General features: G+C 43.3%; 1 protein-coding gene across 3 annotated transcripts in view; it reads left to right on the plus strand.

The window, feature by feature from the left end:
• Positions 1 to 17,144, plus strand: part of ANO1 (anoctamin 1) — a 171,466-nt gene that overhangs the window by 121,223 nt on the left and 33,099 nt on the right. For all 3 annotated transcript variants that reach the window (XM_066583435.1, XM_066583433.1, XM_066583434.1), the window contains 5 exons: positions 381 to 436; positions 7,645 to 7,683; positions 12,855 to 12,919; positions 13,037 to 13,171; positions 16,065 to 16,225. In XM_066583435.1, coding sequence (XP_066439532.1) covers positions 381 to 436; positions 7,645 to 7,683; positions 12,855 to 12,919; positions 13,037 to 13,171; positions 16,065 to 16,225 — 456 coding nt within the window. The remainder of the gene's footprint in view (positions 1 to 380; positions 437 to 7,644; positions 7,684 to 12,854; positions 12,920 to 13,036; positions 13,172 to 16,064; positions 16,226 to 17,144) is intronic.

Below are 17,144 nucleotides of genomic sequence, written 5' to 3' on the forward strand. Positions count from 1 at the left end.
CGTATCCCCGGCCAAGTGAGTAATAACTTGAACTCGCCGCTGTTGTGGAGCGCAGTGACCCGCTTTATACACGGTTATCCTGAGACGCCATAGAAGAGTCGAATAGCAGCTAAACATAGAATAATTCTCCAGCTGCTATGGTCAACCAGCCTGGAACGGCAAGGAGGCGACTGACGGGTCTCAGGGAAGCCGTCCGCGCCATCATTAATTAACTTTAATTATAAACCAAACGCATCCCCTGTGTGAGGAATCGCCGCGTGCGAATCCCAACTGACGCGTTTTGCCACTTGCATAATAGCGGTACGTTCTCTGTGTACTACAGCGCTGAATACTCCAATCCTCCATATACCTCCTAATGTAATATGCTTTTTATTCCATAGGAATTACCAGCCTACTTGCTAATGGCGTGTACAGTGCTGCGTATCCACAACATGATGTAAGTATTCAGTGGTCTCATCAACGGGGGGGGGGGGGGGGGGGGGGTCCTTATTTTATATCCATTTGTCTTAAAGGAGAAGTCCAAATTGGAGATCATACTTTAAAAGGGATACCTGTCATTACCTATGGGCACCATAAACTAAGAGCTTATAGGACACGGGCTGAGGAGTCTGCGGATGTGCTTTGCATACTTGGACGTCTTCCGGATTCTGTGCTGTTACCCGCGCAAATCGTGTGCAGCTGACTTTTCTCTACAGGTTTTGTGCGCTCCCATAGGGAACAGTGTTGCAACCTGCAGAGATGAGTCCAATTTACAACCTGCGGTTACGGGGAGCCGGGTAAGTATGCAGAGCACATTCCGAACTCCTTGGGACCCGTTTATGTGCTACATACAGGGGGCGGACAAAAATATGGAAACACCGTACAAAATGCATGGGATATTAACCATGAGCACTGAGCTGCCCTTTTGACCCCTGCTTAGTTGAGAGCTTTCCTACCAAATTTGTGTTTACTTCACCTCTTGCCCTGCTCTGAGTGGTTTTGGGAGCCAGCTGGTAACAGCAGCTGATTGGCTCAAACCCCTGACCAATGGATGCTTGTTGCTCAGGTAGATGTTCACATCCGTCCGGCAGCACCTGTGTCTTATTACCTCCACTTAAATTACAAGCGATTATAAATCATATTTCAATAAGACATGTAGAGACCAATTTTAAAGCATGCATTTTGTACAGTGTTTCCATATTTTTGTCCACCCCTCTGTAACTTAGTTTATGGCGCTCATAGGTGATGACAGGTTCCCTAAAATCAGATGATCATAAGGGGTCACTATACTAGTAGTGGCTCACTGCAGTACTAGGTGCTTCAGTGGATCACCTTTGACACTATGGGGCCTCGCAGAAGATAGCTGGACTTACCCAAACACTTACCACAAAAAGTCTGTTTCTTATAAGCGCAGCGGCTGCAGAGACTGAGGATTAGTTTTGTTTCTTGTCGAAATGTATCGGTTTATATAAAGATCCCTATGAATGTGTCCGACAGATGTAGCAAAGTTTAACTTTATTAACACAAGAAAAGACACTAAAAAGACAAGATAACACATTAAGAAAAAGTTAAGTGTCAATTTTAACTTTGCTACATCTGTATGTCAACAGAGAAACATGTGTGAACAATACAAATCATTCTCTTCCTGCAGCTGCGGCCCCCAAGATCAGCGCTCTTGGGAAACTAACCGCAAAACTGTTGTTTTTTTTTAAGGTTGTCTTAAAGGGAATGCTTTATATATCAAGTTTTTATGTTTAAAGGGACTACCCCCTTAAGTGAGTCGTCTCCCATCCACAGCACTGTTTCAGCATTCCCATTGAAACGAATAAAGCTGCAATGCGCATACTTCAGAGTGTACCGGAGCCCCATTTTAGGGATCAGTGAGGGTCCCAGCATAGGATCTCCACCATCCTCTGTGGATAGGGATAACAAGCCATCATGGGACAACCCCTTTAAAAGGGGGTCCAGGACTTTGGTCATTTTTACTATTGTTGAGCTATCCTCAGAATAAGTTATCAGAAGATTATTAGCAGGGGTCTGACACTCAGGATCCCCACCAATCAGCTGATTTCCAGTGCCGCTGTCTGCATAGATAGTGCAGGAAGCTGGTGGCACTGCCCATAGTGCAGCGCAGCAGGTTGGTAGTGCGGGCGCAGCCGCCATTGAATTCAGTGCAATGTTGTCAGCACTATCTGCTTCCAGCGCAGACCACCACATTGTCAGCGACACCAGGGATCACCTGACTGGTGCCCCCCCCACTGATCATTTATACTGAGGATAGGCCATCAATAGAAAAAAAGTCTGAAAGCCCCCAATAATGCCTTTAAAGATTTGTTTAAACATTTTTGGTAACGGTCATTTTTTTGTAACAAACTAAAAGAAATCCTGAAAAGTTGCAGTTCTCACACTGACCACTATGCCTAATAATATTCTGACACTTCCTGTCTACTAAGAAATAATTTTCTATAAGTCATCCCATCATCACAGATAGGATTACAATGAGAGGTGACCCCTGCATATAGATAACACAGGATCCACCATGGGTGAAGGTCACAGCTCACCTCCTCCCCCTCCCTATACAGGTCAAAGAGCATGCCTACAACACTCTCCCATATGAGTCCCCACCAGTCTACTGTGACTATGGCTCATGAGGCTGATGTAAAAGTGTATCTCTAAATGCTGTTAAGTGCTGCTCGAGCAAGATGGCCGCCCTTCTAGTCATTCACAGACAATAGAATAATATAATCTACAATTAGAACATAAAATCAGATTACAAATATTGGAAAAGTTTCACCATCCTTTTAGATTAATAAAAATATTTTTCTGGAAACAGCACCACTATTGGCTGTAAGCTGTATTGCAGCTCAGATGAATTCACTGTAATAGTGTTTAGCATCTGTTTAAGCATCAGAGGATCAGGGAGGGAGTTGTATCCTTTGAAGATAAAAGAAAGGTTTTATTCCCTGATGGCAAGCAGAGATCTTGAAATCGGGGAGGAAGTGAAGGACAATGTAAAGTATATTACAAACTTTGCAGAACTTTTCACTATGCAGGGATCCAGCAGATGATGCAATACTCTGTGTAGGAGTTCATCACCATTTTCATGGATGGAGCCGGTCCTGAATGTGAACTCTATTCACTGACGAAAAAAAAAAGTTTCCTACCTCTTTAACTCCTCGTTGGCCTTGCTTCACTCTCCCCATTTACACGGCTGCATTCACGCTGTTGTCATGTTCCACAGATTTTATCCCATTTTTTGTACTTTTGCCTTGTATTTAGTTGTTTTTAGTGATTTTTGCACACCCCCCTGACCTTGTGTGCCCTCCAGCTGATGCAGCTACATAGTAGAGAGGAGCTCTTGTCTCTCCCAATCCCCACAGCAGGCATGCTGTAAAATATTAAGGCTAGGAAGCTGACAGGCGCACGTGTAATACACAGAGGAACGCTGCCTATTAAATGATTTATTGGTGGCTCTCCAGAGTGCAACGCTCAAGGTGTTGTGTAATATAGTTGAGAAGTTCACATGGATCCAGGTGACATGCTCCATACAAAGCCGACGCTCAGAGAAAATAACCTTCTGTAACGCATTCTCATCCATTTTATTTGGCATGTAACCTTCAAGTACTGCATGTTAAAGGGGGGTCTGAACTGGAAAGGGGGTTGTCTCACTTGTATCTGTTTTGCTGCAGGAAGCAGTCAATTTCATACATTGTGCAGTGCTCCATGTTGGTACTGCAGGCGGAGTCCTATTAAAGTGAGTGGGCCTGCAGTACCAACCCAGGCCACTATAAAATGCATGGAGCTGTCTGCTTGCTATACAAAACAGCTAAAACTGGACAAACCCTTTAAGGTCCTTTTTACCCGGCCTTATCGCTCAACCAAAACTTTATTTGCTTGATCATTGGGATATGTAAATGTGCCAATGATCAGGCAACAGTGATCTATTAACCCCTTATATAGATTGTTTTTTGTGTGTAGCTGGCTATGGTCTTCATGGGTACTATTTTGGGTTACAGATAATGTATTGTATTTTTTTACTTTTTTTGAGAGCAGGGAGAAAAAAAAAAACATCAGTTCTGTCATTTTGATTTTATTTATGTTAATCATGTAGCATAAGTCACATGGTACATTATTTCTGCCGGTTGGTACGATTACAACAATACCAAAATTATACATTTGCACAATAAAAACCCTTTTTGTTAAAATAAATAAATAAATAAATAAATAAATAAATAAATAAATAAATAAATGGTATTGCACGGAAAGCTCTTTGATTTCAAGAGAAGCAGTGTAATGCCTCATTGCACCTGTAGTGGCGCTACAGGAAAATGGAACACTGGCTGCTAGGTTGCCCCGCAAGTTACAGTGGGATAGCCTGTGATCAGCTAATTGTTGGGGAACACTTAAGAAAAAAAAAAAGAATGGTCCAAAATGGATGACCCCCTTCTTAGGGCTGCCCCACACTTGCGTTTTTTTAACGCAAATGTCAATGGGACTTTCTAATGTTAAAAACGCATCGCAGGGAGAAAAAAAAAAAAAACGCAAAGCGCCAAGATGCGATCCGTTTTTAACATTAGAAAGTCTAATTGACAATCACATTAAAAAATACGCAGGTGTGTGGCAGCCCTTAATAGAAGTTAAAGCAACCCTCCAGTCCTGGGACCAGAGGGGGTTAGTAGTAATTCCCGACGCTCTCCCTTTTTGTCATGTTCCCCAGAATCCACCGATTGCCATCGGAACTCTTTAGTCAGATGTCAGTTCTGACGTGTTATGAGGCCGCGCTTCTCAGTTTGGGGCGGCCTCCTTTCTCGTGCCACTGGCCATCACCATGAGGCACAGGATCTCCAGGAGACGCCTCGGACGGCTCCCTCTGCTGACTACTCACTCCTTTTGAGTGAAGGAAAAAGGGCAAAAACCTGATACAGCGGCGCAACCTTTTTTAGAAAAATGTGCACATATTTGTGTAAGAATGTTCTTTTATTAAAATAAGATAAAATCCAGTATAAAGTCCTCGTGATCGATTTTATCTTATTTTAATAAAAAGAACATTTTTACACAAATTTGTGCACATTTTTCTAAAAAAAAAGGTTGCGCCACTGTATCAGGTTTTTGCCCTTTTTCCGTCCCGCATTACTCTGCTGGCCAACCGTTGCAGTTTCTGATGTGGCGGCACCTGGGATTTTGATGCACGCACCCCCTTCTATCATACCAGATACAACCACCCCTTGAAAGAACCAAAGGGGACAAGTAAAAGCATCCTGCTGATTTTGCCCTTCACCAGAGTAGCTCCACCTCCTTTCTTTTTACCACTTTCATTTCCTCCTCACTCCTCTTGCAGCTTTTTCTCCCTGCAATGCAGTCTCTCAGGGCTGTGCACCACTCAGATCTCCAGCTTGCCGCTCTCTCACCTGGCCTGAAGCTCTCTATTATGCCCAGTCCTACAGACATCCCACATGATCTCTGAGGCCAATTGGAAATGGTATACAACACTCCATAGAGAAATGCACAAAATGCAGTGATGTATGACAGACAGTAGAGGTCGCCCTTATACAATCTAAGGAAACCTCATCTAAGCCCCTTACACACAGTATGGTCCTGGTAGTGACAGGAGGGGTGCGGCTATCTTGAAAGACTGAAGAGAAGCCCTAGGAACAGGCAGATTTGGAAACCAATGGCATAAGCGGAGTGGCACATATTACTCCCCCTCACCCCCTTTAAATAAACTTGGTTCCCAGGGCTCTAACAATAAACGCTGCCATAACAAATAATGCAATACCTCAGTTACTCAGTAGGGGTGATCCCCAACCAGTGTATCCTGGAATAGGATTATCCGTCACTTATGCGGTCAGTGTGAGAACGTCTGCAGTCCTCATTCTTTTTCCTATTTGCTACCTGAGAACTGATGTCAATAGTGGATTTTCCTAGGAAGTGATTGCAGCTATTGAGAATCAGTTTGACAGACTACATGCATCACTCCAACATCTTCATATCTATGGCTAGCGTTAGTTGGGACCAGAGTCGCTTCTTGAGAGCCATAAATATTATGCTGATGTTTAGGGTCAATGAAGCGGCCATACAAATATTCGAGACTTGCAGAAATGTAGCGGCGTGCCTCATTGAGGTGGTTTCTATTGTGATCATGTGGGTTTCTTATTTGTAATGGCTCGGGTCCAGCTTGTTTGGCAGACTTTCTTGTGACAGAGTAAAGCAGGAACTATTTTTGGGCACTATTCTTCAGTTTTTTATGACTCGACTATAAAGATCACTATGTTCGGTTCCTTCTGCATTCCAGGGTCTTTTTATGGAAGGCTTAGAGTCAAAAACACTGAAATACTAGTAGAAATCTAATGCCCAGTGTACACTAAATGATCATTGCATTAGGAACACTTACTCAATAACTGGTTAGTCCACCTTTTTGAGTGATCACGGCTTTCAGACATCAGTTGGCAAACATCCTCCATACTCATCTCGCCCTATGCCGGCTGCAGCAGCTCCCTCAGTTGGTGCGCATTTTGCGGATAAGTGGGAGCAGGTTTCATAGTCCTTTCCAGCATATCCCAAACATGTTAGGGTTACAGTCCGGTGAGTTTGGGGGAGGGGGGGGGGGGGGTCCAGGTCATGTTCCTCCAACCACTCCCTAGTGACCCAAGCTCAATGGCATGGAGCGTTGTCCTGTAGAAAGATGACGCTGCGGTCGGGGAAGACTTCCTGAAGATATGGGTGCAGATGGTCAGCTAACAAGTCCCTATAGCATTCACCATTCAAGGATTGTGGTATGATAACCAACGGTTCTAGGCCATGCCTGGAAAACGCTCCCCAGACCATGACACCACCAGCACCAGCCTGTTAAACCTGAGTGGTGCACTTTGCCTCATGAGCTTTACCCCAGATGTGGACTCAGCCAACTGTGTGGTACAGCAGGAAATGGAACTCGTTACTACAGACAACTTTCTGCTATGTCTTCAAGAACCTAGCCCCATATAAGTCATTGTTGGTGATGAGGCAAGGTCTTTAGGGGCAACCTTGTTGGTCTTCAGCTATTGAGTCCCAAACATGCTACATGGTCATTGTAGAAACTTCTCCACTATTGTTCTGCTTAGTCAGTTGGCTCACTGTGGCACATCGATGCTGAGACACCGGATATGCCACCCAACGCTCGCCTCTTGTATCAACCACATATGGCCTGCCACTGTGTGATCTTCTGTCGCATGTTTGCCAATTGTTCAATGAGTCTTAGTACCCTCCTGGTGCCACGGTTAGGGAGCAGCCAACAAGTACAAGTGTTTCAGAAATGCTAACACCATACCTCTGGACACCAACAATCAGGCCTCGGTCAAAAATTGCCCATCACCAAGCTGTGCTGAAGAGAGGTCAGCATATTATATAAGAGCAGATCTTGACATGGACATCACGTGGTACTGCATTACTAATCACAAGATGTGACACACCAGCTGAACCCAATGCAGTGATCATTCAATGTAAGTCATTCGGATTCAGTAGCATTCTAATGCTAAAAGATCCATCATACCAGTCATGGCTTTGTTGACCACCAAGACTGGAAGCCATGATGATAGTGTGAACTGTCAACCTTTAGCGCAGAACAGTTCTTGCTATGACTATTACTGGGATGTACGTAATTTACATGACTTATTTTTCCATCTGCAGGGAGACTACGAGAACGATATTGAACCCAATGACCGGAAGGTAAGTACTTTTATGAAACTTGCGGCATTGTTACTTTCCTTAACCTTGCAATGGAAATAAGATTCAACAAGTAGATCTGAACCCGTTTCCCTGCGTGCCATGAGGAGATGCAGTTTTGCAAGTGCTGAAGAGTCGAAGGTTGAAGATCGTTTTTTGGACACAAGCCTACATTTTGAATTATGACTGAATAGATGGCAGCCTGTACAACATCTGCATACTCCTCAATTAGAAGCTCTTGCTGGAGCAGGCCACCATGTGGGAAAGGATGGATATTCCTCAGGGACAGATTTTGGATGGCACAGTAGTCTTCATTCAATACTTTTACATGGAGTCATGTGACTGATCTGGCACATTATTTTTCAGCTATTATATCTGATTATGGGAAATCTCGGCATGTTTCCTTCCTACTTTTCCCTAATGGGATTTGCTCGGTAGATATATGCAGATCAAACACAGATCTCAAACGCTGCTCTGAGAACATACTTAGTACCCAACAAAGCTATCTGAACGTAATGTTGGAAGAGGGTGCAAATTGTTTAAGGGCTCTGTAGGCAATAATCCAAGTGTGGAAGGCAGATCTGAATGACCAAGGAGTGCTCCTCCTATACCCCTTTGCTCCCCTCTTTCACTTATATACTATACAGTCGATTGCAGCTGAAAGGTGGTCACAGAAATGAGGTCCTCCTCCATTGTAGAGAACAAGAATGACAAAAACAAGCAAGATACACTTTCAGCATCTCCGATAGATTAGATTATAATGAAGGGTGACTATGAATATATGGCCATCTCTCTGCTACAAATAGAGGGCATGGAGCTTTGAAGGTAATGCGTGGTCCTAGCGATTCGAGGAACCCCTCCAAGGCCACCTCTTATGTAGTAGGTTGACCAACACTGGCCAGAGTCAAAAACGAAGACAATGCACGAGTCATGTACAGGTTATGTAGGTTTAGCTTTAGTGTAGAACGAAATGAACCAAGAGAACCCTACTACAAGTTGAACTTTGCTAAAAGTTCAGTTTGACACGAACCAGAACCAAAATTTTAGTATAGTTCTACTGGTTTGGTTTACTCTACACTAATTCTGAATACTAGTGCACAACACAAAGAGCCATAAAAGCATTATGTACGCAAGACTCTGAGTGTTATACAGGGCTTTTATGGCTCTTAGGGTGCATTCACACGACCGTATATCGGCTGGGTATTCACAGCCAGCCGATATACGGCGTCTCTCTCTGCAGGGGGAGGAGGCTGGAAGAGCCAGGAGCAGTGCTCCGAGCTCCCGCCCCTCTCTGCCTCCTCTCCACCCCCCTGCACAATTTTCAATGAGGAGAGGCGGGATGGGGGCAGAGCTAATTCCCAGAACTTAGCCCCACCTCTGTTCGACCCCCTCTCATTGCAAATAGTGCAGGGGGGCGGAGAGGGGGTGGAGAGGGGACGGGAGCTCAGTGCACTGCTCCCGGCTCTTCCAGCCTCCTCCCCCTGCAGAGAGACGCCGTATATCGGCTGGGCGTGAAAACCCAGCCGATATACGGTCGTGTGAATGCACCCTTAGACAGTGTTATACACCGGCTATAGGGGTTTTGGTGAACTTTTGATTTGGTTTAATCTAATTTGGACTGAACAGAACTTTTTGCAGAAGTTTCGCAAACCAGCTGAACCAAACTTTTCAAAAGTTTGCTCATCACTGTTCAGTTTCCATGGACTGAGTTTTATTTATCTGATTTGAGCTTTACAAAAACTCCCATTTTCTAAGTAAAGCTAACGGAGGAGGTGGTGCTGGGTAAAAGGATGTGTACAGTAATATGGGGGCACTCGCTCAATGTCTCGGGCATCAAGTATGGTCCTGTCAAGGGTAACAATCTCCATCCAGTGTGGAGTTCCTGCCTCTAAACTACAGTTTACAATCTCTATCATCAGGGTAGATACACAATGCGCTCTTTTTATTCTCCACACAAGACACTTGTTCTGGTCCTTTCCATGGGGTTGGTGTGGGTGTTAGATGATTGATGGGAAAATTAAACATTGATGCCCTTGTGCTAATTAAAGGGGAGTTCCTTGGCTGATCTTGTCAAGGAACCAACAGGAGATTTCTTAGCAGATGTTTCATTGTTACAAACTGGCCACAATCCACAAAGCTGTGATATATCGTAGATTTACAACCTCTAACATGACACTTGTCTCATTCGTATGGGCTTACTGGATGTCCTCAATGTCCACACTCAGAGTCCAAATTAGTTTCTTCGCCCCGTTTTAGATGGCTATAATACAGCCTCCACCTGCTGTTTTACGTAACCAGGACACTGCCGAACACGCTCCATAGATTTCCATAATGATCTATGTTCCTACACTTAAAACCAAAGAGGTATGTAGGTATTAAAGATGCAGCCATATGAGCATCTGAAACTACCCTTATGGCACATGAGACGGTCTGTTACTCCCATCTTAATCAATCTATATCCAATAAAACAAATTATCCTTTATCTTCTGGGTTGTTGGTGACCCATTCCATGAAACCCCAATGCATTAATGTACTGATCCCCTAACGAAAAGTACAACTGCGCTTTCTAAAAACTTTTGACATGTAATAAATAGGGACATGTCAAAAGTTTTGATCGTTGCTGAAACTCCCACTGACTGCTAGAACAAGCCAGCTGAGGCATTCCTTCCTACCTGAAGACGGATCCATAGACCTTCTGTTGAGCCTGTCTTCAGCTAACGGGCAGTTACAGTACTTGTCTAGCGATCAGGGGGAATCTCAGCAGTTGGACCCTCAGCAATTAAAACTTTAAATACGTCTCTATGACACGACAAAAGTTTAGAAGAGCACTTACACTTTAATTAGAACTTGCGTGGCACATGCAAGGCTGGCATTGTGACAGGGAAAATTAGCAGTTGGCATTGCCAAGGCTGCACTTCCCCACTTTGTCTGGCAAGTTTTAATATTTACCTAGCTTACATAAATCAAATGTGTTTATGGCAAGGCTTTCATAAGAGACATCTCCTCTGTCATCGTTGTATCGAGAAACCTAACAACCTGCAATGTCAGAGGTGCAACTTGGATTCTGATCTATAACCCACACTTTGGTTTCCGGTTCGCCCTTAGATATTTTCTAAACATTTGTGATTTAAGACATGAGGAACTATAAGTAGCTTTAAACTTTGGGTTTCTGGTCAGAAAAATGATTTATTTGAAAAATTCCTATTTTGCAATAAAACCTGTGATACGTCCTTATCCTGGTTTGCATCAAATCAGTAAAGTCCGAATCAGGGTACATTAACGTGTATTCATACACAAATAACACTAGGTAACAATGTTTTGTCTTTTCTTCTTGGGAATTTAACGCTAGTTTTGTGCTGTCTAGGTCAGATGGAACTGGTACTGGGCTGTTATTGAGTCATAACTTTGGTTTTGTACCAATTCGGCTGGTAGTTTAGCTGGCTCTATACCAGGCCTGCACAACATGCAGCCCAGCCAAAGTTACCTTGCCCACAGACTATGACATACTATGTTATGTTACTATGTTAAGCCTAATCCCCAGCCCTCCAATGTTGATCCAGAAGAAGGCAAAAAAAAAAAAAAAAAAATGAATGAGGTAGAAGCCAATTTTCCCCATTTAAGAGAAAAAAAAAATTCCTTCCCGACTCCAATCTGGCATCAGAATAATCCCCAAATCACTGACCCTTCTGAAGTAATCATTGACTATAACATATAATATTGTATCACTCAAGAAAGATGTCCAGACCCCTCTTAAACTTTTTATCACATCCTCAGACAGAGAGTTTTATTGTCTCACTGCTCTTACAGTAAAGAATCCCCTTCTGTGTTGGTGTAGAAACCTTCTTTCCTCTAACTGTAGAGGTTTTCCCCTTGTTACAGTCCTGGATATAAATAAATCTGTAGTCACGACTATGGTCATGTTACACTCCGCGGTACAGTCATATCACGCTAGCAGCGCAGCTAACCTAAACTTTACCGGCTGCTAGAGGTAAAGATATTATAGAAAAGATATTAGAAAGTCTCTAGTAACTTTACTATAGTATCTATATAGCAAGTATAAGTAGCTTGCTACATACTACACTGCAGCATTTAGAGATGGCCCCGGGAGCAGCAGTGCACGGAATATATTATATATATATATATATATATATATATATATATATTAGGTATAAAGATTCTGCGCACCGCCGCTACCAGGGCTTTCTCTGAATTGAATGCTGCCAATGATAAAAAAATTGTTCTGGAGGCCTAAGCTTTCTGCTGTAGTAAATAGCTGTAGTAAGATACTTGTTATATAAGTTGTATCTATAATATCAATTGGTATTTTAACAGCTAATTTGTACGCAAGCCGCTAAAAACCTATCTGCGGCCCCAAGAGGTTTGCCAATTTGAATTATGGCCCCAACTATTGTGAAGTTTTGCATAGACCTGCTCTATACGATTTGCTATGCTTCATATCCCTGTACATATCACACCCAATTGTGACAGATTGTGCACATGCATCTGTTTTATTTTGCAAGTCTGGAGCTGCCTGAAAATCTGAAGCATACTTTCTGTTGTTTGCAGGAGACAAATAGAAAAAGTATCTGCATTGGTTTTCCCATGGCCTCGAGAACTAATACTTGGTTTTTCCATAGCCCTGGGAAAACCAATGCCGATACTTTGTCTTATTGTCTCCTGCAAACAAAGTATGCTTTAGATTTCCAGGCAGCTCCAGACTTGCAATAACAAACGGATGCATATGCCGTATGCAGTGACTCATTTGCTTACAATCTGCCACAATTGGATGTGAGACATGCAGTGAGATGATGCATAGAATACAGGATACCATGTCAGTTGGTACTAAACCAAACTCATGACTCAACAAAAGCACATTACCAGTTACATGTGAGCTAGGCAGCCAAAACAAGCGTTAAATTCCCGGGAACAACAAAAAAATTGTTAATGTTATAGAACCTCCCAGCTACCACGTGTCATTCAGAAAAGTGGCAACTCCAAATATTTCAGAGGGCCCTTTGGGCCCCTAAGGCACCAGGATTCAGCATGACTGCTGCTTTTTCTACTTTTTTGCCCTGTATTGATTCCATATTTTGGGTTTTTATCGAATCCTCTCAAATATTACTTCTGTAAATCCCACCTTCGTTATATTTTTACCTTTTCCCTTCATATTTCAGCTTTTATGTGATGAATGGGCAAGTTACGGCGTTTTCTACAAATATCAACCTATTGACCTGGTCCGGTAAGTCATTGTGAAACTACCACTCCTATCCTCATGCTGGTGTTGGAGGCCTGCACTCATAGGATGCCACAGTTGTCTTCTACGTTGTTCTCATTGTCTTCTTTTATCTCTTCCCAGTAAATATTTTGGTGAGAAGATTGCTCTGTACTTCGCTTGGCTCGGAGTTTACACGCAGATGTTAATTCCTGCATCCATCGTGGGGATCATTGTGTTTCTTTATGGATGTGCAACTGTAGATCATGACATCCCAAGGTATCTCCTGCTCCCACGCGTCTCCTCTGTGTATCTGTTACACTATGATACTACGAATGGTTCGAGGATTTAGAACTAGACTGTAGATGTCCCTCACAAGTCCTTGATCGCTCTTATATAACAAAGTGGACCAGGTCTCCGAAGCATAGAATCCCATTTACAACTGTCACAAGCACAATCCCTAATAGATGGTACTTAGCAAAAACGTATTGTATTCCAGCGAGCCTCTGCTAATGCTTACAAGACACTGTGAAAACAGATTGGAAGACATAAATCTGACCCAGGCGCCAAGAGAAATTAAAGCAGCATTGTGAACACTGTATAACCAAGCAACCACCGAGAGATTAACACTGACAATCTGAGGGCAAACATCCAGCCCGGCGTTACCCCTCGTACAGACAAGTCTTGCAGCCAGGGCAGGAGACACTCGCTCCAAATTATGATAAACTAATAAAATGAGGATGGCAGGACATGTACTTTATGGGGGCCATATGGAGAATAACATACAGGCCGGTCGCAGCCAGGGAAGCTAACAAGAGTGAGTGATGGAACTTTGCAAAGTATTCCATGTTTCCTTTTAAAGCCAGATTTTGCCGGGGAAGCCATGGCTAGCCAAACAGAAAGGTGGTGGTACATGATGGCCATGTAGGTCCATAACTGCTGCTTGTTAGCCACTCGATGTTCTGTCTCATAGTAGGGGGTCCTGAGTAATGCAAACCCTCTCTCCAATGTTCATATATCCTAAAAGGGACAGGAGTTATCTTATTTATGAGACAATCCCTTTAACCAGGACATACATGCTATTCAATAGACTGCACAAGTTGCAGTTGCCTAATGGAGTCCAAGCGTTCCCTTTGTACTATTTGAGGAGACCAGTACTGAAATGACCCATGATAGTTGGGGTGCTTGCAAGTATTAACTCAACTTTTGACATGTCAGAGCTACATTTTGATCACTGGTGGTCCAGATGCAGAGACCCTTGAAGGGGCTTCGGTGCTCACCCAAGCTGTCATTGTTGCTGTCTGCTCTTCTCGGCTGCTGAAGATGAATAGATACCTTTTAGAAGTTTATGCATCTTTCTTCAGTTTAGAGGAGCTGATAGTTAAAGGGCCACTCCAGCAAAAACATTTTTTCGTCCCTGCCCCCTCACCTGGTTGCTTATTGCACTCTGGAGGTCTCCTCTGTGTATTCCAGCCACTTTCCTATAGTGCAGCCGCCTGTCTGATGCTTATCAGGCACCATCTTGATGTTGACATTTTTTGCTTTCACTTTCACATCAATCCCATGATGCATCGCCACAACATTAGCTAGAGGCTGTACCATTTCTGCCTGCTGGGGTTACAGTTTAATTATCATCAGCATGTATTTTTACCTAAATAAACTACAGATTATAACTATACAGTTAGGAGGATGAGCTGTGATCTGCTCTATTATATCTGTGTGACAGGAGGTGTGTGATCATCAGTAACTGTGACATAAACTTTGTGCAATAACAGAAACACCTGCCTGGGGGCGCTAACTGGACAGCAACTTGCTCACCTAGTAATAACATGCAGAGTTTGTCAGCAAGTAATCAGACTTTCATGGTGGACTTGTTGTCACTCCCGGGCTCTGACCCCAATGTTCTGGGCTTGCAGTGTTTTATCTTCCAGTAACGGGTTGGGTTAATGGGGACCCAAGAAGTCCTGTACTAGATTTTCATCTCACCCAGACTAAGCATCCGGGTGAGATGTACAATCCTTTCAGGACCTTTTATGTCACATGCCTGCAATACTATTTTGCAGAATCTACCATTTTTTAAAATTATTTTTTATTCCTGTTTAGGGGAAGTGATATGATCCAAAAATGGCCATTTTGGATTTTTTTTTAGTTTAATGGAATTTTGCATGCTTGATAATGTAATATTTTACAGAATGGGCTGTTATAGGCGTAGCTATACCAATTATGTGTTGTAATTTTTTTTTCTTGCTTAGATGCCACGGTCAGCAATGACTGCAGCATTTGAGTGGTTAAAGGGTTTACAGAAGTAATTAGATGAGCAAGTCTTCATCATTTCACTCTTTTTCTGTGAAAAAAACCCATATGTGACAATCGGAGAGCAAATATACTCTCTGATTGTTTGGGGTGGGGGTGATTACATGAACAAAAATTCCTGTTCCTCCTACAGGAGCATCACAGATCCTCTCTGCTGCGCACACACACTAAAAAGTGACAGCTGTAAATTAAGTATTCCAGACTCCACTTCAAACTGTTGTAACTCGGGTTCTGGAAGCGCCACGGACACGCTTTTGATGTCATATTAAAGCCAAGAATCTTAGGTTTAGAATGGATGCATGTTGGTAGCCATGAGAGAACCGGAGCTACAACAGCTTAAAATGATAACAACCTCTTTTTGTCCTAAACTGTAATGCCCTATTCCTGAAGAACAGGGGAGGGTTTACATTAGGGCCCAGGGGCTTCACATTACACCTCGGCATAGAGTTGAGCACCACACACAGATCAATGTATACATTTAATCCATTCATTGAGGCATGGAGCCCCTTTAAAAGGGGTTTTCTAGGCTGACAGAGCCGGGATACACTGGGGTCGGAGCAGAGGCCGCTGCTCCGGTTCCTGTATAGTGGCTGGTGCTTGTCATTGCAGGTGGGGTTCTCATTGAAATCAATGGGAACCCAGTCTGCAATTACAGGCGACGGGCAGTATACAGGGGTCAGAGCAGCACTTCCGCTTTGACCTTGGTGTAGTCAGGCTCTGACAGCAGGCGCTGCCTGAGAAACCCCTATTAGGTTCTGATCACCTATAGGATCTTCTACATCGCACATTACTGAGGCCTCCAATGCCTGTATATACACACTATTTCTTCTAAGTTTCCTTCTTCATTTATTTTTCCCAGCATGGAGATGTGTGACCAGCGGAACAATATGACCATGTGCCCATTATGTGACAAGACCTGCAACTACTGGAAGATCAGCTCTGCTTGTGCCACAGCTCGTGCCAGTCATCTCTTCGACAACCCGGCCACAGTCTTCTTCTCTGTCTTCATGGCTTTATGGGGTAAGTGGAATATTTTTCAATACCCCAAGTTGACTTTTTGTACTTCTGACAAGCATAGAACTTCAATATAAGAACAGGGCAATTGATCGTAGCAGCCCGGCAGATGACCTTGCATTGGAAATATGTGCTGCTCATTCACTGCTTATGTAGCTACAGAGCTTGTTATGAGAGACCACAGATACTATAAAAAGCCTTGTACCTCCAAGAGCAGACACTTAAAAGGGGTTCTCCCACTTCTAGCTGCTTTTAGACAGCTCTTTACATTGTGCAGTGGCTTGAGTTGGTACTGCAGGTTGAGTCCCATTCATTTCAACAGGATTCAGCCTGCAGTACCAACCTTGGCCACTATGCAATGCACAGAGCTGTCTGAAAACAGCTAGAAGTGGGAGAACTCTTTTAAGGGTGTATGCTCACAATGTTGTCCATGGACTTGCCACGACAGCACACAGGCTGCCTATGGATCCATATTACACCATTGGTCCATGTTATGGGTGCCATAGTCTGGATCCCTGCAATAGGCATCCCAAATACAGTGATGTGCTTGAGGCTTTAAAGGCTATGAACATCTTTTTGGGGAAAGCAACATTTCTTTCCCCTTTAATGCATGTATTTTGGGCTGACTATTATATTTGCAATGGTGTTTGAGTAAACATTTAGCAGTGTTTGTCTTCTGCAGCTTCTACATGTCACTGTATATAGACACTGCAGAATGAGTCAATAGGAATAGGAGTTCCGTCAGTGAGGCTGGACCTATGCTTGGTTTCCTTCTGTTCTCGCCTCTCCTGCACATTCTTATCAGCTCCCCCTAGTGGTGGCAGAATTGTATCATTTAACTGTTTATGCAGATTTGGTGCTCTGTAACATTAGAGTTCCAATCACTATAAACGTGTATGAAATTGATCAGAATTCTTCCATAAAT

Source organism: Eleutherodactylus coqui, chromosome 11, assembly GCF_035609145.1.
Source record: "Eleutherodactylus coqui strain aEleCoq1 chromosome 11, aEleCoq1.hap1, whole genome shotgun sequence".
In the NCBI taxonomy this organism is placed as follows: Eukaryota; Metazoa; Chordata; class Amphibia; order Anura; family Eleutherodactylidae; genus Eleutherodactylus; species Eleutherodactylus coqui.